General features: G+C 37.9%; 1 protein-coding gene across 1 annotated transcript; it reads left to right on the top strand.

Moving 5' to 3' along the window:
* Positions 1-1,288: 1,288 nt before the first annotated feature.
* Positions 1,289-21,927, top strand: LOC121369027 (protein rolling stone-like). The gene is made up of 4 exons (XM_041493834.1): positions 1,289-1,565; positions 2,998-3,220; positions 7,070-7,180; positions 20,817-21,927. The coding sequence occupies exons 1-4, from the start codon at positions 1,434-1,436 to the stop codon at positions 21,233-21,235; spliced, it is 885 nt and encodes a 294-aa protein (XP_041349768.1). The 5' UTR covers positions 1,289-1,433; the 3' UTR covers positions 21,236-21,927.
* Positions 21,928-22,851: the final 924 nt, after the last annotated feature.

Here is a 22,851-nt window from a genome sequence, read left to right as displayed (position 1 = left end):
GCTGTAAAGTTTACGGTGCCAGTTGTAACACTCACCTTAAGTCACTACAATTAACCTTAGCTACAATTCTTTCGTGGAACGGAACCTTGTTCCATTATAATTATTACGATCATTTCGACATGTGGTCTAGTGTTGAGATACAAGACAATTACATTGTTCTTCGTGGTAGCCGTTGGGCGTGTTACGACTCCCAGCATCAGCGTTAGGGAGGGGCACGTCGATCCCGCCTCTCACCCTTCTCTTATTGTTCGTGAAGTAGTGAATTTTGTCTTTGTACAAGGTTTGGAGTCTTGGTTACCAACGCCACCGAACCATATTAAAACTAAAACATTTAACACTTTGGTACTACTGCATTATTCATGGACACACATGGACGCTGGTAACATGTTTGGAGACCAATCCTAATGTTGAACAATCCCCTTGTATTGTCTTGTTGAATAGATATTGTTCAAACCATCTTTATAACCGTAATTAAAATGTGTTGTGCAGTGGCGTAGCGTGGGTTGCAAGCGCCCGGGACAAGGCAAGTATTGCGCCCCCTAACCAGTGGACTGTTAGCACTCCCCGAGTCCCTTCCACCAGTCCATAATTTTGCGCCCGCAACGCCACTGGTGTTGTGCGTCGTTAAATAAAAAAATTCCTTTCTTCTTCTGTATGGTTTTGTTTTGATCGTTAATTGGTTTTTAAAATTATTATTAAATCATTATGTGTGCGCGCGCGCACGTGTGTGTGTGTGTGTGTGTGTGTGTGTGTGTGTGCTGCCACTGCAATCATTTTAAGCTATAGTCCGTCCCACAGGGATCTCTTTGTTTTTTTCATACTATGTAATTTACTACAGGTTATTTATTTCCGAGCCGATTGATTTGTAAATTGCACACACAAATTGTATTTTTTTTGTTATTTCCAAAACACCGTTGTTATTTTTTTCTTACGTCAAACCAAACTGAAATTATTTACAAAAACAACAACAAAAAACCAACAAAACCCCCCAGAAAAAACCCACATTTTAATAGAATGGTGGGACGGACTATAGATTACCATTTCATTTGTGAACATATTCATAACAAGGTCAACTATGTATCATATACTGACCAGAAAAAAGAAGAAGAAAAAAAGAAGAAAAAAAGCCGAAATTTAATTTAGTCATTTTTATTTTAAATTATTCAATTTTAATTTCATTAGTGTTTGTGTTAATTACAAATATCAATGTCTTGTGAACAAGGCCTATTTGACAGTCTGTTTATCGAATAATTGTGTGGTTCTTTTGTTCATCAATCCACGCATGATGTCATAATGACGTCACCGTCGGGTAGTCATTGCTACCGTTAAACGTTACTATTAAATTTTTTCTGTACTTTGCTTTTAAAACCAAGTGCAACGGGATAATACCAAGCTATTTTCTCACTTTTAAAAAATATATATCCTCTGGTTAAATGAAGAACCGTACTGAATCAACGGAAAACTTGGGTATATGCTCCAGGGAAGCATGTCGAAAACATTTCACACCCGACACTTTACTATTGGAATATGATAAGCCTATTCATTTTGTTCAGTCTCAGTTTGAGGTAAGTAATTTTATCTACCCTTTAAAGCAGGCACATAACATGTTCCGTAGCGCCACCTGCATAACTATATCAAAACGAGGCTGGGCGCTGTAAACAAACCATTTGTGCCATTGATTAACATGGGATGCGAGATTATTATTATTATTATTATTATTATTTTATTTTTTATTTTTATTATTATTATTTTATTTTTTATTTTTATTTTTAACCATGAAAACAATTCAGAATGGGTCGTAACTTTTGTTCTGTCGGTATTTCTGGTCAGCAGAGGGGTCGTAGAGTGGACTGTACTTATTTTTATACATTTTCTAAAGATATAGGCCCTATTTTTTATTTTAATAAAAATTTAGGCCTCTTGAAGCTTGTATTCACGTCGTGTTGAGCTGAATTATTAAAACATTATTTCAAACGTCCATGGAAACCATAAAGGAATTGTGACAAATATATATTTCATGTTGTCATTTCTCGAAACAACCAGATTTCAAAAGACCGCATGAGTGCCATGGCCGCATGAGTGCCGAACGGGGTAAGGGGCGGGGCTCATGCTTTCGCACCCGCATTTCCCACGTTATTGTTCTCTGGCTTGGAACGCCTGAAAGTCAATGTTTTGTGGAGGAAGCATGCCTCAAATCCCAAACAGCTCACTTATTCCCATCATAAGTATTATGTAAACCCCCCCCCCCCCCCCCCCCCCCCCACACACACACACCTTTCAAATACTCTCCTGGGACCCTGGGTGGAACCATCTTATTCCAGATCAAGTTAAGGACAACTCAACACATTTTGTTTACGGTTATATGGCGTCAGATATATGGTTAAGTATTCCAGATCTTTGCTAATAAACAGAAAAAGTCTGAGGGAGGAGGCAGCTAATAAATGTCATGTCATAAAATTATATATATATGTATGTATGTATATATATATATATTTAATACCGTTAAGTCATGTTATTAAAGTAAACGTTTGTGGAAAAACAATTGAATAAACTGAAAGGACAGAAAAGGAAAAAAAGAAAAGAAATAGAAGTAATTATTAACATTTTATCTTCTCAGACAAGTGTAAGTCATAACAATATAATAGTAATTAGTAACAAATAAATGAATAATTGATTTATTTATTTCCTGAAAATTGCAGTCGCCATTATTGAACAATTTAACGTTTGTAATTAGGAGAGGGCCTCGTAAGTTGGATAAGTTGGTGTGTGTGTGTGTGTGTGTGTGTGTGTGTGTGTGTGTGTGTGTGTGTGTGTGTATATATATATATATATATATATATATATATATATATATATATATATATATATATATATATATATTATATGCACTAAAATACGTTTTCAATCAACCACTACACCACCGTTTGTGGGCGAAGATCCTTTAACAACTGCAACAAATACGTAAAAAAATGCATATATAATTATGATATATTTCAGTGTGGAAGAAACTACTATATAGTATGGCGTGTCTCTTGGGCGATATATCATGTTGCTTGCGTTATCGGAACTGGAATACTGATGAAAAACAATGACGGAGGCACTGATGCGAGATGGTTTATATATCTGACTAACTGGAGTTATACAATGCTGACACTGGACACGTTACTGCAGTTCATTGCAATTATCTATGTCAATAAACGACGGGAAGATATAATATACGGTAAATATACTGATCGACAAAATAAACGCGAATAAATGCAATTAAACTGTTTATAATATATGACATTTCAGTGTCATAATATTTATCAATTATTGACCGTCGTTGAGGGCAATATCATGTTTTATGGACCGAAGAAATTAATACTGACCGAGAACATTTTATTAGGTAAAATATAACGAATTTTATATAAAAATTTATATTGAAATTAGTTTCCGGCATACTTTGTAATTCACTCGAATCATTTCGTATACCCTCGGCATAATTCCGAATGTTTTCAAGTTCTTTCCAAATCACTGGCATGATTTTGCAAGTACGGTTTTGATTGGTCGAATGAAAGGTCAACTGGACATGAGCTCCAACGGGGTGCTATTAGATCCACAGGTAATAGTAATTAACCAGTGGAGCTAATTTTAATTAGACTGTTCATATTGTTACTTTTTATTGTTTTAAACAAAAATACTGCATTGTCTGTAAATTATTAAAGAGAAATCTACCTGATTCACCATGTATAAAATAATTTTGAGAAGACTGATTTAATCCTGGCAGCTCTTTACAAAATTTCAAATGCAGTCTTTCTAATAATGGGGCGGGACGTTGCCCAGTGGTATAGCGCTCGCTCGATGCGCGGTCGGTGTGGGATCGATCCCTGTCGGTGGGCCCATTGAGCTATTTCTCGTTCCAACCAGTACACCACGACTGGTATATCAAAGGCCGTGGTATGTACTACCCTGTCTGTGGGATGGTGCATATAAAAGGTCCCTTGCTGCTAATCGAAAAGAGTAGCCCATGAAGTGGGCACAGCGGTTTCCTCTCTCAGTAAATAAAATGTGTTGAGCGCGTCGTTAAATAAAACATTTCTTTCTTTTTCTTTTGTCTTTCTAATAATGGTGCTTTAACAAAATAAACATAATTTAAAATAGAAGATACTAATTTGTTAAAAATACTAAAAGACGTGCAAAGTTTTTAAAGTCACAAATGATTGTACAATAGGTAGATCCCCTTTTAAGCTTGGCTGTTAAAGTGCATGTATGTTGCATTTCTGTAAATGCTACACCAGTTGTAAAAAACACACTAAGATAACAGAATGTAGGTACATTCTCTATGACATGATCACTACATTTAAAATGTAAATCATTTAACAATATTCCACCTTTACGAAATACCATGATTTTGTGTGGGGTTTTTTCATTATTTACACAACCTTCATCTCATACTATATTCATAGAGACAACTCAAATTGTTTTGCATACCTGTTTCATTGTCAGCCAGCAAAACAATATTATCTGCATATAATAACAAAATAATTTCAACACTCCCGTAGCAACTCCATCAACTGCACTATTGATAATTTGTTCCTCTAAATCATTGTAACCTGCAACAATAATAAACTCGTCTGTCATTTGAAAGGTCGAAAAACTTGCAAGGTTATGTGGCTACAGGACATTTTTTGCTTGGTGATTATGAATGCATCTGGGGGGGGGGGGGGGAAGAAAAAAAAAAGAGAGCAAAATGGCAACCAACAAAAAAATTGCATGCTATTTGTTCTCGGTGATTTTAGCGAAGTCAATGTAGGTGACATGGTTACAATGTAGCATGTGAAATTAATTTGTCAGTGTCATGGTGTTATCATTATTTGTGCTGGACAGAATGTGGGGGAAATCTAACGGTAATTAAAGATAGGATTTCAAGTAATTTATCGTAGCTGTTAACAATGTGGATCGGACTTCATTAGGCCTACAGCCATTTCCATAAATAGTGGACATGACCAGTCAGCCGTCGATTTAGTTCTTTACAGTTATTAAAACATATGTAAAATAAAGTATAATAAATGTCTATATTATTGGGACACATATAAATGTGTTTGTTTTGTTTAACGACACTACTAGAGCACATTGTGGACATATATAAATGCCACTGTCTGTCCCGACGCCATATAACCGTAATAATGCTTCCTTGGGGCGGAACATAGCCAAGTAGTATAGTGCTCGGCTGATGCACGGTCGATATCGATCTATCCCCATCGCTGGACCAATTAATGGGCCCATTGGGCTATTTCTCATTACAGCCAGTGTTCCACAACTGATGTAACAAAGGCCGTGGTATGTAGTATTCTGTCTGTGGGATTAAGCATAATATTATAAAAGATCCACCCCTGCTAATTGAAAAGAGTGGAGCTCATTGAGTGGATATAGCAGGTTTTCTTTCTAATTGCCTCTGTGGTACTTAATAATATGTCCGACGCCATATAACGGTATATTTAACATGTCAGCATGAAGATGTCTTTCATTATATGGGGACGGAGGAGGGGGAGGGGGTGAAACATAAAAGGTATTCTGACGTTACGGGGAGTCTAAAAGTTATATTTCTTCATGCAATTCAACATTATTGCTGGAATTCATCATTGCATGTTTGAAAAACAAGCAAGCAACCAACCGACTGCCATGCGCAGAGCACATAGCAACGTCAAAAAATTATTATCACTGCCTGGGACCAACACCGGACACATCTTGCTACTTATCGTGGTAATAAGAGAATAACAGAAGAGTGGCCGTTAGATACCATTTATCTCACAATGAGTTGTTTTGAAAATGTATTTAACGAGCGAAAGCGAGTTTGATACGTTTTTAAACAACGAGTTGTGAGATAAATGGTATTTAACGGACACGAATGTGTTATTTTATTTCTTACATATCCTCAACAACCAGGTTTTAAGCTAATTTTAACATCTTTTTCGACTAAATAATATTTACAACCCTTTGTACTTGTAGCTGACTGTAGCGTCACAGACATGATTGTCAGGTTAACTATATGTCACAGTGTAATGGAGTTCCACCGTGCTGTTTTTTCATTGGACGTATGGCATTGATGACCTGGTCATCACCTAGGAGCAGCCAGTCGTATGTCTTGAAATTGTTAACACACGTACGTGCGTAAACAACCATGTGTTGTCAAAAATAACGCATGGCGTTCTCACCAACGGGTGTGTAAGAAAACGATTAAACTACGGTAACGTATGTCAACGTATAAATTAAAGCTATAACTGATAACTATGCCATTACATAAGTGTATTTTTACGGGAAAACATTTACCAAATAATACGCCAAATAGTTAATGAGTATAAACAGTTTGAACATTGTTTAAGTGTAAATATAACGGGTGCATAGCAATTCGTTGTACATTGCAGCAATATATACATACATGTATGTTATGAAAGAAATCCATTAATATGAGAAATATGTTATTCCGATACCGTGCTAAAGTTATATGAACTTTTACGAACTTGAATAATGGTAAGTAACCCTCAAAAGTTCGACTGTTCTCTAGGCGCAACATCCGGTGTCGGCCCCAAGCAGTGGTTATCAATATCTGCGTGTCCGTCTTTTTGCGTTTTCGGGCGGGACGTAACCCAATGGTAAAACGTTCGCTTGATGCGCGGTCGGTCTAGGAACGATCCCCGTCGGTGGGCCCATTGGGGTATTTCTCCTTCCAGCCAGTGCACCACGACTGGTATATGTCGTTAAACAAAACAAACTCTAACTCTTTGTTGTTGTTATATTATCGGGTAGCCTACTTGTATAGTGACTCCGTGGTATCCGACACCTGGGTTGCGTTCAGCCAGACCGAGCAGAAAAACGTCCGATAGACTGGTTCATCATGCTCATCGCGTTAAACCAAATGGCGACATCGAGAATCAATCAAATAGTTCGCAAACGTTAGTGAAACGTTCGCTGGCTGAACGTATGCCAAGTGTTATGGATTTACCGTAATGTCGCAAACTTCTTTTCTTTTCTTTTTTCTTTTTTTTGTGCCAGTCTGCTTTCGGTTAACTGTAATATATTATTTTGTCAGATGCCTGTTCACAGATGCCGTGGTTTCTCAAGGCCATATGGTGTATTTATAACGTCAGCAACTGTTCTGCTCTGGTCGTTACGCTACTCTACTGGAGTTTATTACAAGACGGTAAATTTAATTATTATACATGCATTAGTCATAAAATGGGGCATCTTCATAAATCAAGGCTAATATTCGTTCCTCGTATTCAGCCTTGATACATGTCGTCAAGAAATCGTGTCACAAAATGCTTAAATTTCATTGGATGCGATGAGATCTGATTGCAACGAATCGCAACGCTCCTTATAGATTCCCTTGTTATTGTAAACAAAGATGGCAGCGTCGACGTCCGGCGGTTAATTTTTGATATAACTTTCAAGATTGTCACATGTTACCGATGCTGTGATTGGTCAGCGATGTCATCGTGTAAGGGACATCATACGTGTTACAAATTTTCTTCCAATAGAGGGCGCTAGTAGTGGATATCAGTAATCTTGACTACATGTATCAAGGCTGAATACGAGGAACGAATATTAGCCTTGATTTATGAAGATGAAAATGGGGCGGGACGTAGCCCAGTGATAAAGCGTTCACTTTAGTAGTCATGCAGATGAACACACCAAATGCAAATCCTAGGACCCTCATTCAGTTTTTGGGCAGGACGTAGCCCAGTGGTAAAGAGTTTGCTTGATGCGAGGTCGGTTTGGGATCGATCCCCGTCGGTGGGCCAATTCAGCTATTTCTCATTCCATCCAGTGCACCACGACTGGTATATCAAAGGCCGTGGTATGTGCTGTCATGTCTGAGGGATGGTGCTTATAAAATCTCCTTTGCTACTAATGGAAAATCAATATTTACAAATATGTTTTAACTTTAAAGCACTGCTACTAAAAGATGTTTTTACATCCATATTTATAAAAGTATTTTAATGTTAAAACATGTTTTAAAGTATCCTAAAACACGTTTTAGTTAAAACAATGAAGAGGTACGTCTAACTCAATTGCGTGTTTGGACTCAGTCGCTTCAACATTTTGGGACATGAAATATGGACGTACTCCGACAACTACAACATCTTCAACGTGTTAAGGATATCAACTACAACCGCGCAATAAGACGAGAGCGTGTTTTCAGAGATCGTGACAATCCATTTGACCGTTTGTCTGATGAGTGTTTTCGAATGCGATTTCGTCTGAGTAAAAATACAGTTCGCGTTGTAACTGACATGGTGCGGGCAGATATAGAACAGCCAACACGTAGTAATCATGCAGTCCCTTGCGAACTTCAAGTATTACTTGCATTGCGGTTTTATGCAACAGGGGGATTCCAGCTCACCATGGCCGACCTCCATGGACTTTCTCAGACGACCGTATGTACTGTTCTCAAACGAGTGACGAATGCGAATGCCAGGTTAAGACCACAGCAATCTAATTAAAATTAGCTCCACTATTACATGTGGATTTAAAGACAGCCAGTTGGAGCTCATGTCCACCAATCAAAACCTTACTTGCAGAAGCTTGCCAGTGATTTAAAACTAACAACACTGCGTAGTCCCCAATGTCCAGGTAACATTTCGTCTGTAAATAATAATTTATGGGTATGGGTAACTATATTTACGTGCCCCTATCCACGAAGGTTCAGGCACGCCCACTACGGAATTAGCCTCTGACTTCGCCAGTGACTGACTCCGGAGCAGGGGGGGGGGGGGGGGGGGGGGGTAAGTTTGAAGTGGGCGGAATTTGGAAAAAAGCCATTTAGTAAGCGCGGACCGACTAGCAGACACTTCATAAACAAGAAGTAACACCGAGTGGGAGCCGTGTTCTGATTGGCTGAATTTCGATTCCTCGGTGAAGCCTGTTTTTTACCTAAGTCTACAAAGAGTACTGCATACCGATACATGTCTGGACTCTAAAATTTTAGCCAAAAATGGTTAAGACTGCTCGGCCGAAAAGTTTTAAGGTGATTTTGAGCAATTGAACGGGCGCCGAAATAAAGTGCGTTAGACTACTTATAAAAAAATAAACATAAGAATTTTGAACTGCTTCGAAAACGTTTAAAGTCTAACTAGCCCAAAAAAAGAGGTTACTCACGGAGGCAAAGGAGGTTGGTAGGAGGTTGGTATAACAGGACTCATGGCGAGGTGATGGACTGCCCAGGCCTGAAGTTGGGGAGTCCTTCAATCAAGACCTTCATATTCCTGTAGATGGCTGCCGGATATATATCTCTCAACACTATCTTGAGGATACGATGGATCGTAGAATTGGGCATATCCGGTATCAAGAGTCCTTGCCTGAGCAGTCCGTCCTGTTGTGCAGTCACGTGGATCTGGTTGCCAGTTCCTGTTGAGTGAAGTTGGTATTTTCCAGTTCCGTTGGGTAGATTTCGCCAGTTGTTTTCGTTCCAAAGTCCCTTCAGTTGGTTGGTGTCAGTGAAATCGCCGTGGATAGCACCCTGCCATTTGGATGGGATGTTTTCACAGACGATAGTCCATTCGGATTGGTCGAGTGTCCCCGGTTCGGACACCGTTGACATCTTCCTCCTCTTGGACTCATGTCCGGCTGCAGGGTCGGCAACAACAGCAATGGAAGGCGCTTGTGGGCTCGCTGGGGGGTCCGTCACGATGACGTGTCCAGTTTCCATCTCAGCAGGTGGGTCGTCAGGAAGGATCGCCACTGTCAGTGGAGGTGACAGCTTTGGTCCCCCCTGTTCCGCTCCTGGCGAGTGCTTCCGGTCAGAAACTGGGAGCGGCTGCGCAGAGTGAACCGCCCCCGGTGGTTTAGCCACCGGGTTTGGATCACCCTGTCTCGCTCCCGTTGGTCTGATCTTCCTCTTCGGGGCAGGTGGGACCGCTCCTGGCGGTTGAGCCGCCAGGTTTGGTCCCCCCTGCGAAGTCTTAGGTCGCCGCCTCCGGTTCCTCCTCTTCGATCCTGATGAGTTGGTAGCTCCGTAACTCAAGGTTACAACAGCACTGTCTCCGTTGTGTTCAATGCGGTACTTGACTAGTGGGCCAAGTACACGCAACACAGCCCCCAGGGTGGGGGGTAGAGAAATCACCACGTTCTCGCTAGACAACTTCATTGTCTGAAGGTCGAGGTAAGAAAAAGAATAATAATTTAAATATTGACCAATCACACTTCGCCTTTTATAACGTTATTTGGGAGCATACAAATTCTAAAAATATCGGGCGAGTCTATTTTAGTGGCCGCAGTACAGCGAACCATACCAATACGTACGGGGTGGGTTATCAGTCTTCAATTTTACATTAAAAATTATTTATTTATTTATAAAATTTAAAAAAACTAAATCAGTCTTCAGTTTTACATTACAAATTAGTTATTTTATAAAATAAAACATGTTTTAAGGCATTCGTAATTCACACGAAACATGTCGTATACCCTCAGGATAATTCGGAATGTTTTCAAATTATTTTTAAAACACTGGCAGGATTCTGCAAGTAAGGTTTTGATTGGTGGACATGAGCTCCAACTGGCTGTCTTTAGATCCACATGTAATAGTGGAGCTAATTTTAATTAGATTGAGACCACAGTATATTTCATTCCCCAATAATGAGGAAATGAACGATCTTAAAGAAAGATTTTTCAACAATGCTGGTTTCCCCAACTGCGTAGGAGCCATTGACTGCAGTCACATCCGTATAATTGGACAAGGTAAAAACGGGCAAAGATTATTCAACAGAAAAGGCTGGTTTTCTATTAATGTCCAAGCAGTGAGCGACAGTAATCGTAGATTTGTCAACATAGTGGCACACTGGCATGGTTCAGTACATGACAGCAGAATATTCGACAACAGCTTAATGAAACAGAGATTTGAAGATGGAGAAATTGATGGGTTCTTAATTGGCGATTCGGGATATCCTTGTCTGCCCTATCTAATGACACCTCTGCTCAATCCAGGAAACGCTGCCGAAAACAGATATAACCGTACTCTCTGTTCCACGAGAAATGTAGTTGAATGCATGTTTGGAATGTGGAAACGAAGATTTCCTTGTTTAACTTATACTCTCCGATTCAAGAAGTTACAAATATCTCTAGCAGTGATTGTAGCAACTGCTGTATTGCATAATATTGCTATCAGTGAAAGAGAACCCAATTTAGACGATGACATTGAAGATCGGCAGCCTCAACTTCAGATCAACAGAGTACAAAACGGACGTGGAAATGCTGTCAGACGGGCTCTTATTCAACAGTATTTTGCCTAACATATTAAAAGTTAATCCATTAAAATAACATACTAGTAACCAAAAACCTTACAATATCATTAGCTATGTATTTCTTGTGTAATAGACAAACTACAAGTAACTGTTTTATATACCATCTTTTATGCATTTAAAACAAAAGGTGCTTTGGACAAAAACTGCATGTTAAGTACTAGATGAATCTGGGTGGCTTGGCGTTGGGCAATTTTTGCTCGAATACTGCTTTTTAAGTTGAAGAATTTCATGCTTCAAATATAGATTTAGCATTTTTGCTTCGTGCTCCTTTCGAGCAAATTCCAGAATTTTCATCTCTGGTGTGGTGTATGGTTGTTTCTTTGAAGATGTTTGTTTGGTTTCCACCTGCCAAAATAAACATAATGAAACTGACTTATCGTGCGTTTATAGAGTGGTTGTTTTGGGGTGGGGTTTTTTACATTTTTAAAATTACCTGAGCAATCAAACAAACAAAGTAAGGAAAAATTCCTGTAAGAAATAAAAAATGTTGCAGTAAAATATGCAAATAAAAATAAGCAACCTGTTCTTTCTGCGGCATGGTGTTTTGAGTTGTCGTCTCGGTATTACCAATCAGAGAAGGGCTTCTGTTGACAGTACCAGAGGGCAGTTCATCTTCATCCATGGGCATGTTGATGTTTTCGCAGTCAGTGTTATCCTCATCCTCATCACTGGACTGTGAAGTCTGGGTTGTCCTTGCTGCTGCTGACGTGGCGGCATCGTCATCGAAAGTGTTGATGAGCGGAATCAGGTCATCCTGGATTGTTTCACAGATATCTTTTGTGATACCTTGTGGAGAAGTCGGCTTTTCCCCACCCCCTATTTTGCTCATATCTCGTTTATGTTTCGCATGGTCTTTCCTTGCCTGACATTTTGCCCGTCGCCACCAGTCTCTTATCTGCGTCATTGTTTTCCCGGTATGCTCAGAGAAATGATCGTGGTAATCTTGGATATCCTCCTCCCAAGCGGCCTTTTTTTTCTTGTTAAAATTAATGTCATTCCTTTTATCTTCTATTATATGAGCTCTCTCTTTAATTGTTTGCACCAAAAATGTTTTTTCAGCATTTGAAAAATGTTTAGTTCTTTTTTTTATCTAACATTATCTCCAGTAGATAACGCTCACAGGTGTCTATAGAAGTAATGCAGTGCCAATGTAATTGTGCGGTGTGAAAACTATACCCTTCCATACGTGCATGCAGTTCAGTTCAATAGAATGCGTTTCACTTGTTGCATGCAATGTGTGCATCTGTCGTAATTTCAGTGAAATAAACAACTTGTATGTTTCATGTTCTCGCCAGCTTTCAGGGAAGAAATATGGGTGGTGAACAGTGAGGGCTCAGAGAAAAAGCACAATAAAACAGTCTTTAAAAGATTGTCATTTCGTTCGTTCCCGTAATTCGTCCTTTAATCAGTCCAAGAGTAAAAAAAAAAAATCCCGAGGTACATTCCCCTTCCCCACATCCGACATATATTTCGTAAGACCACCGCATTCCTGATATTGCATATATGTGTACACTTTAAAACGGTACTCTAAAACAATGTTTTAAGTAAAACAGTGTTTTTTCTTAAAACAGTTTTTATGATATCGATTTAAAATGTGTTTTAGGTTAGAACATGTTTTAGTTAAAATATTTTACCTAAAACGCCTTTATAAATATGGGCCCTAGGGCGTTTGATGCTTGTGAGTAGTTGTGTATCAAGTTTTAACTGTTATTTTTGTTCCCCTAAGAATTCAATATGGCGGAGGTGGGAAGGTGTGATCGTGACTATGTGGATTTACAAAACAATGCTGGCTATGACAGCATATTCGAAACAAATTCAACAAGTGATGTCCTGAAATCTCAGCTGGATTATTATCACATCTTAAGCCAGTGTCTTTCCGCAACGTTAATTTTCAATCCAGACGCCGGCAACCTGATCTGTTTAAATCATAGTTATCATGTCTTCTCTGTGAGGTATTTCGACGCTTGCTCTGTAAAATATAAAATGATTTTATTTATTTTTTATTTTTTTATTTTTTCTAAAGTTTATTTCCATGAAATACCAAATTTACATCCGTGTTATATACCCACGTGGCTTATACATCTTATTAGAAGAAATAACATCGCAAAATACTAATAATGAAAAATAGCTATGTACATCTATTACGTAATAGGGATTGGCAAAGTCATGGAGGACAGTTATATTAGTAAGAAAATTAAGGAAATGTTTTATCTCCAGCTGAAAGGATATTTCCATTAGCGTAAAAAATAAACTAAGTGTATTTGATAGACTTTTTATTATTCTTATTTAAAGTATTAATTTTAGGGAGGTAAAATGCCCCATTTTTCTGTAAAGCGGTCTTCATTGTACCCTAAAATATATTTTCTATTGTTCAATAATATTTTATAAAACTAAGAGCTTCCATAAATTGTGGTAGTTTTTCTTTATGTTTAAAAGTATATATGTATCTTTTCAGTATAACAATTAGATGATTTATTAAAATGCTTTGACTAGGGATACCCAGCAAAACATCTTGAATATTTAATTTAATAACTGATCCTATCTTTGTTTCGAGCCAAATTTGAAATGTTTTCCATATTTGATTAGAGTGAGGGCAATAGAAAAATATGTTCCAAAGATTCCGGTTCGTTAGCACAAAAGCTGCATTTATTATCCGCCTGTATGCCACACATACAGAGATATTGTCAAAATACGATGTATAAGCTTGAATTGAAAGTTTTGAGTTTTAATGTCGGAGGTAATTTGTTTTATAATTTCAAAACATTTTGACAAATGACCTTCAGTAATATTTGTATTACGTTTTTGTGACCATTTATTCGCAATATGTAATATAGAAAACACTTTTGATTTTATATATAAATAGTAAATAAATTTACAGCTTTTCGATTTTTGCATTTTTTTAAAAATATTGTCATTATCTGGGGTTTCCAAAGTTAACATATGTCCTTTTATTTTGCGTAACCAATATTTTGGGATATATGAAAGTATTTTAAAGTATAGTAAATAATTACCATTTAGGTTATATTCATTTTTAACTCTTATGAATCGCTTTATCATACCATTCGGTGTAAATAAATCACGTACCGGTTTTAGACCCTTTTCATACCAATGTAGGAACTGTTTTATTAATTTAGGTGGAATGAAATATAGTAATGAAGTTTGTATAAATTGGTTTTCATTTTGAAATTCATTTTCCTGTAGTAATGCATAATTATTGATTACATCTTTCCAGAATAAATTTTGGACACATTTTGATATCTAAGTAATTGTTTTTTCTGAAATGAAAAAAGGTCTAAACTTCCAAAGTCAAGATGTTATTAGTCTGTTTACCCATGTTACCTTTAAGTACCTGCAAAATGACAAAGGATCAATCATTTTAAGTCCTCCATCTTTATACTTATTAATTAGTAAATTCCTCTTAATTTTGTCTCTTTTACCATTCCAGATAAATTTGTATAATAATGTATTGAATCGTTTGAAAAATAAAGTATCTGGGTTTGGAAGAGCAATAAATAAATGTGTTAAAAGTGGAAGAATTTGTCACTTTATAATTATTATTTTACCATTAATAGTTAATATTCTGTTTGACCACGAAAATATAATCCTTCTCGCTTTACATAATTGTTTTTCAAAGTTAAGTGAACACATTTTCTGGAGGTCCGTTGAAAATATTATGCCGAGAATTTTAAAAGGTTTTTTAGACCATTTTAGTGGAATGTGTGGGCATAACTGCTCATTAGAGTTTATTTTTGAACCAAACCATGTTGCCGTACACTTATCTGTGTTTATCTTAAGGCCTGAACAAGAAGCAAAATCATCTAATATTTTCATAACTTCAGTTGAGCTTTTTTCTGATCCATCTAAGGTAAGTTAGTGTCATCTGCATACTGAAAAATACAGTATTCTTGATTATTGATGTTTATTCCCTTAATTTCCGTATTACGCTTGACAGCAGCAGACAGCAACTCGACACATATGATGAATAAATATGGTGAAAGTGGGTCGCCTTGCCTACAGCCTCGTTCACATTTAAAGAAATCTGAAAGATAGCCGAGATTTAAAACCGCACTATTGCTATTATACCAAAATAATTTTATCCATTTTCTAAAGGACTGTCCAAAGTTAAATGCTTCTAATGTTTTGTCTATAAATTCCCATTCAACAGTATCAAATGCTTTTTCAAAATCAATTATAAGCAGTAAACCTGGAATTTAAATTCGATCCCCGTCGGTGGGCCTATTGGGCTATTTATCGTTCCAGCCAGTGCATCACGACTGGTATATCAAAATCGTGGTATGTACTACCCTGTCTGTGGGATGGTGCATATAAAAGATTCCTTGCTGCTAATCGAAAAGAGTAGCCCATGAAATGGCGACGAGTTTCCTCTGTCAATACCTGTGTGGTCCTTAATCATATTATGTCCGACGCCATATAACCGTAAATAAAATGTGTTGAGTGCGTCGTTAAATAAACCATTTCCTTCTTTCATTCACACCTGTTTTTCCCACCTCGTTTTATAGCTTCCTGTCGCCCCATAATACAACTCATAGACAGTGTAGTAGTTCCCTCAAATGTAGATAGACACAGTGCTAGCCCTGGGTGGCCATTTTTGTTCGCCAAAAAATTCGCTAATCTTCAATTTCTTTCGCCAATCTAAATATGTATTCGCCAATTACATTTTGGCATTTCAGTTAAAATATTTTGTTTTTAGTCCTGTTCTTTATGATAATATAGTACATGTTAAGATGTACTTATTATTCAGTTTACGTCTTGTATGACACTGTTTTAGGGGATTATTTTTTAGCAGATGTTTCAACCTGAAAAGAAAAATTAATTAGATCTGCTCGAATTTTAGTATAAACCATCCGCGTATTAGACCAAACTCTGTGGTTATCGACGGCAGTGTGTAACACCCCCACCCCCACCCCCGACCCCCCCAAAAAAAAATAATCCCGATGCATATATGATAAAGCAATGAATAAATGTTTTTATTAACAAAATTTAAAAAAGTGCGAAACGACCCTACATGGGGGCGAACCGACTCAGTTAACAGTACAAATGGATCCGGGTCGAAACGACGCGGGCGATCTAGTAACAGGGGCGAAACGACCTGTTACCAGTCACACCAGATACTGTGCTACCCCTCCAGAGTGCTCCAAAGCAACCGGCCTATATGCATATATCTTAATAAATAGATGTATTATTGTATATATAATAGAAAAATCTAATTTTTTTTAGAAACGAAATGACCAGACAGGCCGTTTTATTTTATGAAAAAAAAAAAAAAATCTTATTTTTTTTTGTTTCATAAAATAAAACGGCCTGTCTGGTCATTTCGTTTCTAATTATTTTTATATAAAAACAGATATAGCAGATATGAATTATAATTTCGCCATTTAATATGTTTGAAATATAATCTGTAAACGTAGAAAGGTTAAACTAATAATGATTGCAATGTTTGGTTCTAAAAATCAGATGGGGGGGGGGGGGGGGGGGGGGGGGGAATCTTTCGCAAATGTTTTCGCCAAAACGAAAATTCTTTCGCAATTTTTTTTTTTTTTTCGCAATTAGCGACTTTGGCGAACGACAGCGCGAGCACTGGACAGACAGACATATATTTTATTTAAGTCTCACCATGTGTACACAGGTTTAAAAACATTAAAATAAAAAAATACAAGAATAAAAGTACACAAGCCACTCCATAACGGAATTATGAGAGACTGACATTAAAATAATATTTTAAATAAAATCTATATATACTATACTGTATATATATACACACACCAAATAATTATTACATAATATAACACCAAAAGATTTATAATAAGAGAATAAAAAAGGGACTTGACGTCGAGTTGAAGTAGAACATAATTTTTTTAACCATATTAAAATATAAATAATACAAATTTAAGAATATAAAAGTGCCTGACGTCGGACCAGAATTAAAAGTAGGGTCTTGGCAGTATTAAAAACTAAATCTTTGTGGAATATTAAAAAACAAAATTTGTGCACGTCTGATAAGAGGTCATACTGGTTGTTAAAAAACAGAGCTAAATATGTTAAATTAAAACGTAAGTCAGTATAGATGGGGCACACGGTTAAAACATGGACCTCATCTTCCACACAGTTATTTTGACACATAGGACATATGCGCTGTTCCACTGGAAGGTTCTCATAGCGCCCAGTTTCAAAACGAATTGGGGCAACCCCGCATCTAAATTTTGCATATGCAAGCGGGCTATTTCTCATTCCAGCCAGTGCACCACGACTGGTATATTAAAGGTCATGGTATGTGCTATCCTCCTGTCTATGGAATGGTGCAATAAAAAATCCCTTGCTACTAATGGAAAAATATAGCGGGTTTCCTCACTAACACTATATGTCAAAATTACCAAATATTTGATATCCGATATCCGATGATTAAACGCGCTCTGTCACGGATGGTTGACCTAATTACTGACCCAACAAAATATTATATGACAATATATACATTTGATTTGTACCTAAAAATACTTTATTGAACCATCTACATAACCACCATATCACACTTATTATTGATATTTTATTAAAAAAATAATTGAATTATGGGTACGGTCCATAATTCTGAGAAAAATAACGGCTATTTGGAGAGCAGAGGTGTGACGTACTATTTTGAGTCACGTGACGGGCATTCCCCGAATAACCGCAGTGCCAAAACGATTTACCAAGCTCGTGTAACGAGAACGCTTGACCGTCCTCTGCGACGTAGGGTAAATAGAAGAAAAAACCCCCAACAACAATGAAAATAAGTTATTCAAAATTAATAAAAACATGTACTGAATGATATTAAGCTTATATATTAATTTATTTTAGTAACAAGCATGTTAAACGTTGACAATCCCGACTAGTTAGGCCTTTGCATCCATAGGTAAATTTACCGTTAGTCGTACGCGAAAAACTCTAAACATCTGGATCACAAACACCGTCATTTTCCACCTTGTCAAATTCATTATTATACAAAATATGCCATAACAGCTGACTTGGGATAGGAATTGTTACATTTTTAAAGGATACTCTGAACTAGACGGTGTTTATATAAGATGTGACTATATATACGAAGGCCGTGTCTATAGCCTCCACTAACGAGGGGTGGCTATATTCACAGCAAAAATGTATATAGGCGGTAAATAAGTACATGTATTTGATTGATTCATATTACCGAACCATCTGGAACAGAAGGAATACATACTAAGTACTGTACGAACAGTGCATTTTCTGAACAGGGGACGGGGTGGGGGAGTATATGAATTTAGCGGACCCTTTTGTGTACGTTTTCCATAGGTATATAATTCCAATCTCTAAAAATGCCTTTGCTATAAAGCCTTGGATTGGTCAAATTCACGTGATGATAAAAACTGACATTCATAGCACCATGAATCTCAGTTTAGCACTATTTTTGGCTTATAGCCGGAACTACTTTATGAATTATGTCAACAAAGGAATCCCCGAGGAATTTCCTTGAGATTCTATTTTTAGACATCAAACAGTAATCGCCTGCTGTCAAACTTCTAAAAATCTTCACATATAAATTATACCATACAAAATAGGTCGCTTCAGACATTTTTATTACAGGTTAAAATATATTGAAATTACTTACGTCATATGTTTATAGTGAATTCAAAATCCCACAGCTAAAAATCTATTTTGCCGATCCAAAAAAGTGTACAATTCCAATGGAATTTGGTATTTTACAAAAGCGATTTCAAAAACAAAATTCAGTCAGTTCATGCCAAGCATTAGCAGTAACGCACATTGTAGTATGACGTACACAGCACATAGTTTGCGCGCCACTGGGATCCAATCTTTAAAAAGAAAGAAAGAAGTGTGTTATTTAACGACGCACTCAACACATTTTATTTACGGTTATATGACGTCAGACATATGGTTAAGGACCACACAGATTTTTTTAGAGGAAATCCGCTGTCGCCACATAGGCTACTCTTTTACGACAGGCAGCAAGGGATCTTTTATTTGCGCTTCCCACAGGCAGGATAGCACAAACCATGGCCTTTGTTGAACCAATTATGGATCACTGGTCGGTGCAAGTGGTTTACACCTACCCATTGAACCTTGCGGAGCACTCACTCAGGGTTTGGAGTCGGTATCTGGATTAAAAATTCCATGCCTCGACTGGGATCCGAACCCAGTACCTACCAGTCTGTAGACCGATGGCCTGCCACGACGCCACCGAGGCCGGTCCCAATCTTTAAACGACTCTGGTTTTGAAACTAGGCATATCATGTACTAGCCCGAGTACTCGGACTATAAGAGAGCTAGACGGACATTTGGACATAAATACGCTCTCATTACAGTCAGAGACCAAGCAATGTATTTTGTTTGGCAATTCCCGACAACCAAAAAGTTGGCAAAGATTTCCGCTCTAATACCACAACAATCCTATGTTTGACGTCAAATACCTTTACATCGATCATTTTCGAGTTGATTGATTAAAAGAAATTCAGATATTAATCACTAATACACACACTACAGAAAGAAACCCGACAGCACCCACATTCAGCTAAGCTTCGGCAAACTCCGGACAGCAGAATTCTAATTTCGCCGACCTATATCGTGACGATGCGTCACATGATCGCCCACTCAGCCATTCCGTCTTCCAGGGGCCGTCTCAAAACGACAAGTGCCCGACAATCACCCAAAAAAGTTTGTTTTGTGTAACGACACCACTACAGCACATTGATTCATTAATTATCGGCTATTGGATGTCAAATATTTGGTAATTTTATCACTTTGTTAGAAAGGAAACCATTAGCCAACTCTTCCATGTTGTAACGTCGCTTGGGCGGTGCCAAGTTGGAGCATGCATACAGCCATGAGACGTTCCTGACGTTGGAAACGTCGCATTGTTGAAAAATTACACAATGTTGTAAAGAATGTGACAGTAAGGTTATGATTTAGTGTTCCAGTAACAAACAAGAAAGAATACTGCCACAGTGTACATACAAACCAAGTATTATTTCAAATCACACCCTTCGCACGTGCAACGCCACATTACGTGCTTCGCGATCAAAACAATCGATGCGTTTGTTCATGCTCTTGGGGTGGGAACTATAGCGCACATTGTGCACTTATTTTGAGTTTTATATTTCATTCTATAATTATTGATATTTAAAATGGAATATCTCCTACTTATTTTTCATAGTATATTTTCCGGCGGAGTATGACGAATCCTCCCCCCCCCCCCCCCCCCAACAAAAAAAAAAAAAAAAAAAAAAAAAAAAAAAACCCAAAAAATAAATTACCCCCCCTCCCAAGAAAAAACAAACAAAACAAAAAACAAAACTTTGAAAACACAACAAACTTCCCTCACCACAGTCCAGACCCCCCCCCCCCCCCTCCCCCACCCCTCACCCCACTACCTGTATATTTCCTGTACACGTACCTGAAGGGTTTTCGATGACACCATTGAAGCCCCTCTGGGAATGCGCCTCAGTTAGAACACGATGATCAGTGTATTGTTTTCTATTTCTTTCGTTGCAGTTTCTTTCGGAAACATTGTCGTGCACCTTCTGAACGGAGTCTACGTGGTCGTGAACATGCCCCTGACTGCGATTCCAGTCCGCATTTACCACTTCTACCAGCTCATGATATTTGGTACCGCGTATGTAATGTTCTCTTACGTGTATGAAACGGCGGGCGGTATCGGTTATAATGACGAGAAGTACATTTATCCGCAAATGGCATGGAAGTACCCAGAGATTGCTATAACATACTCTGTCCTTGGCGTGTTTGTTGCGATTCCAGTGTGCCATGCATTCTTCTTCTTGATGTACTGGACTCGGGTTACGGTGTACGAGCGCAATCTACAACGAACTGTGGCAGTCATAGATAGTGAAACAGCCGCAGCCATCAAGAGGTCTGATAAATCCATCACCACCACGAGGACTGAAAGTTGCTGATTGTTCTACTACTATAACTATACCCCATTAAACGTTCTTAGTGTACTTTGGCCAAGGTTGGGATAGGTGGCCGTTGCAAAACAAAGAACTGTAGCCCGCCATGAACACTGCTGAAACCGTGGTCATCATAAAGCCTGATTGGGACTGACTGTTCTACTACTACTACTACTACTACTACTACTACTACTACTACTACTACTACTACTACTACTACTACTACTACTACTACTACTACTACTACTACTACTACTACTACTACTACTACTACTACTACTACTACTACTACTACTACTACTACTACTACTACTACTACTACTACTACTACTACTAGTAGTAGTAGTATATTATATTGTTATATTTTAGTGATTAATTTATCCTACTAAACTGTATTGTACTTAATTATTTCTTCTTCCAGCTTCCGTGGAGATAAATGCCATAAACGTTGCCTTGCACGCCTTCAACGGCGTGTACCTGGTGCTCAACCTACGAGTGTTGGTGTTCCCCACGAGACTGTACCATTTCTACCACACATTGGTGTTTGGCCTTCTGTACATTTTGGGGCGAAACGTAGCCTAGTGGTAAATCGTTCGCTTGATTCGCGGTCGGTTTGGGATCGACCCCCGTCGGTGGGCCCATTGAGCTATTTCTCGTTCCAGCCAATGCACCACGACTGGTATATCAAAGGCTGTGGTATGTGCTATCCTGTCTGTGGGATGGTGCATATAAAAGATCCCTTGCTACTACTGGAAAAATGTAGCGGGTTTCCTCTCTCTAAGACTATATGTCAAAATTACCAAATGTTTGACATCCAATAGCCGATGATTAATAAATCAATGTGCTCTAGTGGTGTCGTTAAACAAACTTTGAACTTTACTATACACCATTTTTCACTATTGTGTACCACCAAACGTTTACAAACCACTTGCCTGGAGGGACATCGCGAGTGCGTCCATTTCCGTAGCACTTCTGTTTGTTGCGATTCCAGTCGTACATGCGTTGCTGTTTTTAAAATACAGCTTCGGTATGCAAACTACTTCAGCAAAAATCCGAAAACGAAACCGTAACGTATCGGGTTTGATGCAGAATGCTATAAATAAACATTGTCTTTGTGGTGTTTGTTTGTTTTTATGGGGGGTTTTGTGTTTTTGTGTGTTTTGGGGGGGGGGGGGGGGGGGGGGGGGGTTATTGTGTTTTTCTTCTTTTTTTTCTTCTTCTTTTTTTCTTTCTTTTCTTTTTAAACATAAAAGTAATTCCGATTTATTTATATATGTTGTCTGGGTTCCAAAAAGTGAGGTCATAAAGGTGCGCAGTATATGACAAACCGTTTAAACGAACAGTTAACACTTACAGAGTTAAACTTTATTTTGTTTAACGATACCACTAGAGTTCATTTATTTATCAATCGTCGGCTATTGGATGTGAAATGTTTGGTAATTCTGACATGAAGTCTACGTGGAAACTCATTACATTTTTCCATTAGTGGCAAAAGATCTGTTATATACATTTTACCACAGCCAGAACAGCACATAGCATTCCTTTGATATACCAGTCGTGGGGTATATATATATATATATATATACATATATATATACATACATATATATATATATATACAT

Source organism: Gigantopelta aegis, chromosome 3 (assembly GCF_016097555.1).
Source record: "Gigantopelta aegis isolate Gae_Host chromosome 3, Gae_host_genome, whole genome shotgun sequence".
Lineage (NCBI taxonomy): Eukaryota > Metazoa > Mollusca > Gastropoda > Neomphalida > Peltospiridae > Gigantopelta > Gigantopelta aegis.
This window is presented reverse-complemented; position numbering and strand designations above follow the sequence as displayed.

Coding starts and splice junctions, on each gene's coding strand:
- LOC121369027 (XM_041493834.1), top strand. CDS start 1,434: ATGAAGAACCGTACTGAATCAACGGAAAACTTGGGTATATGCTCCAGG. Junction 3,221..7,069: donor ACGGGAAGATATAATATACG/GTAAATATACTG, acceptor TTATTTTGTCAG/ATGCCTGTTCACAGATGCCG. Junction 7,181..20,816: donor CTGGAGTTTATTACAAGACG/GTAAATTTAATT, acceptor CTTTCGTTGCAG/TTTCTTTCGGAAACATTGTC.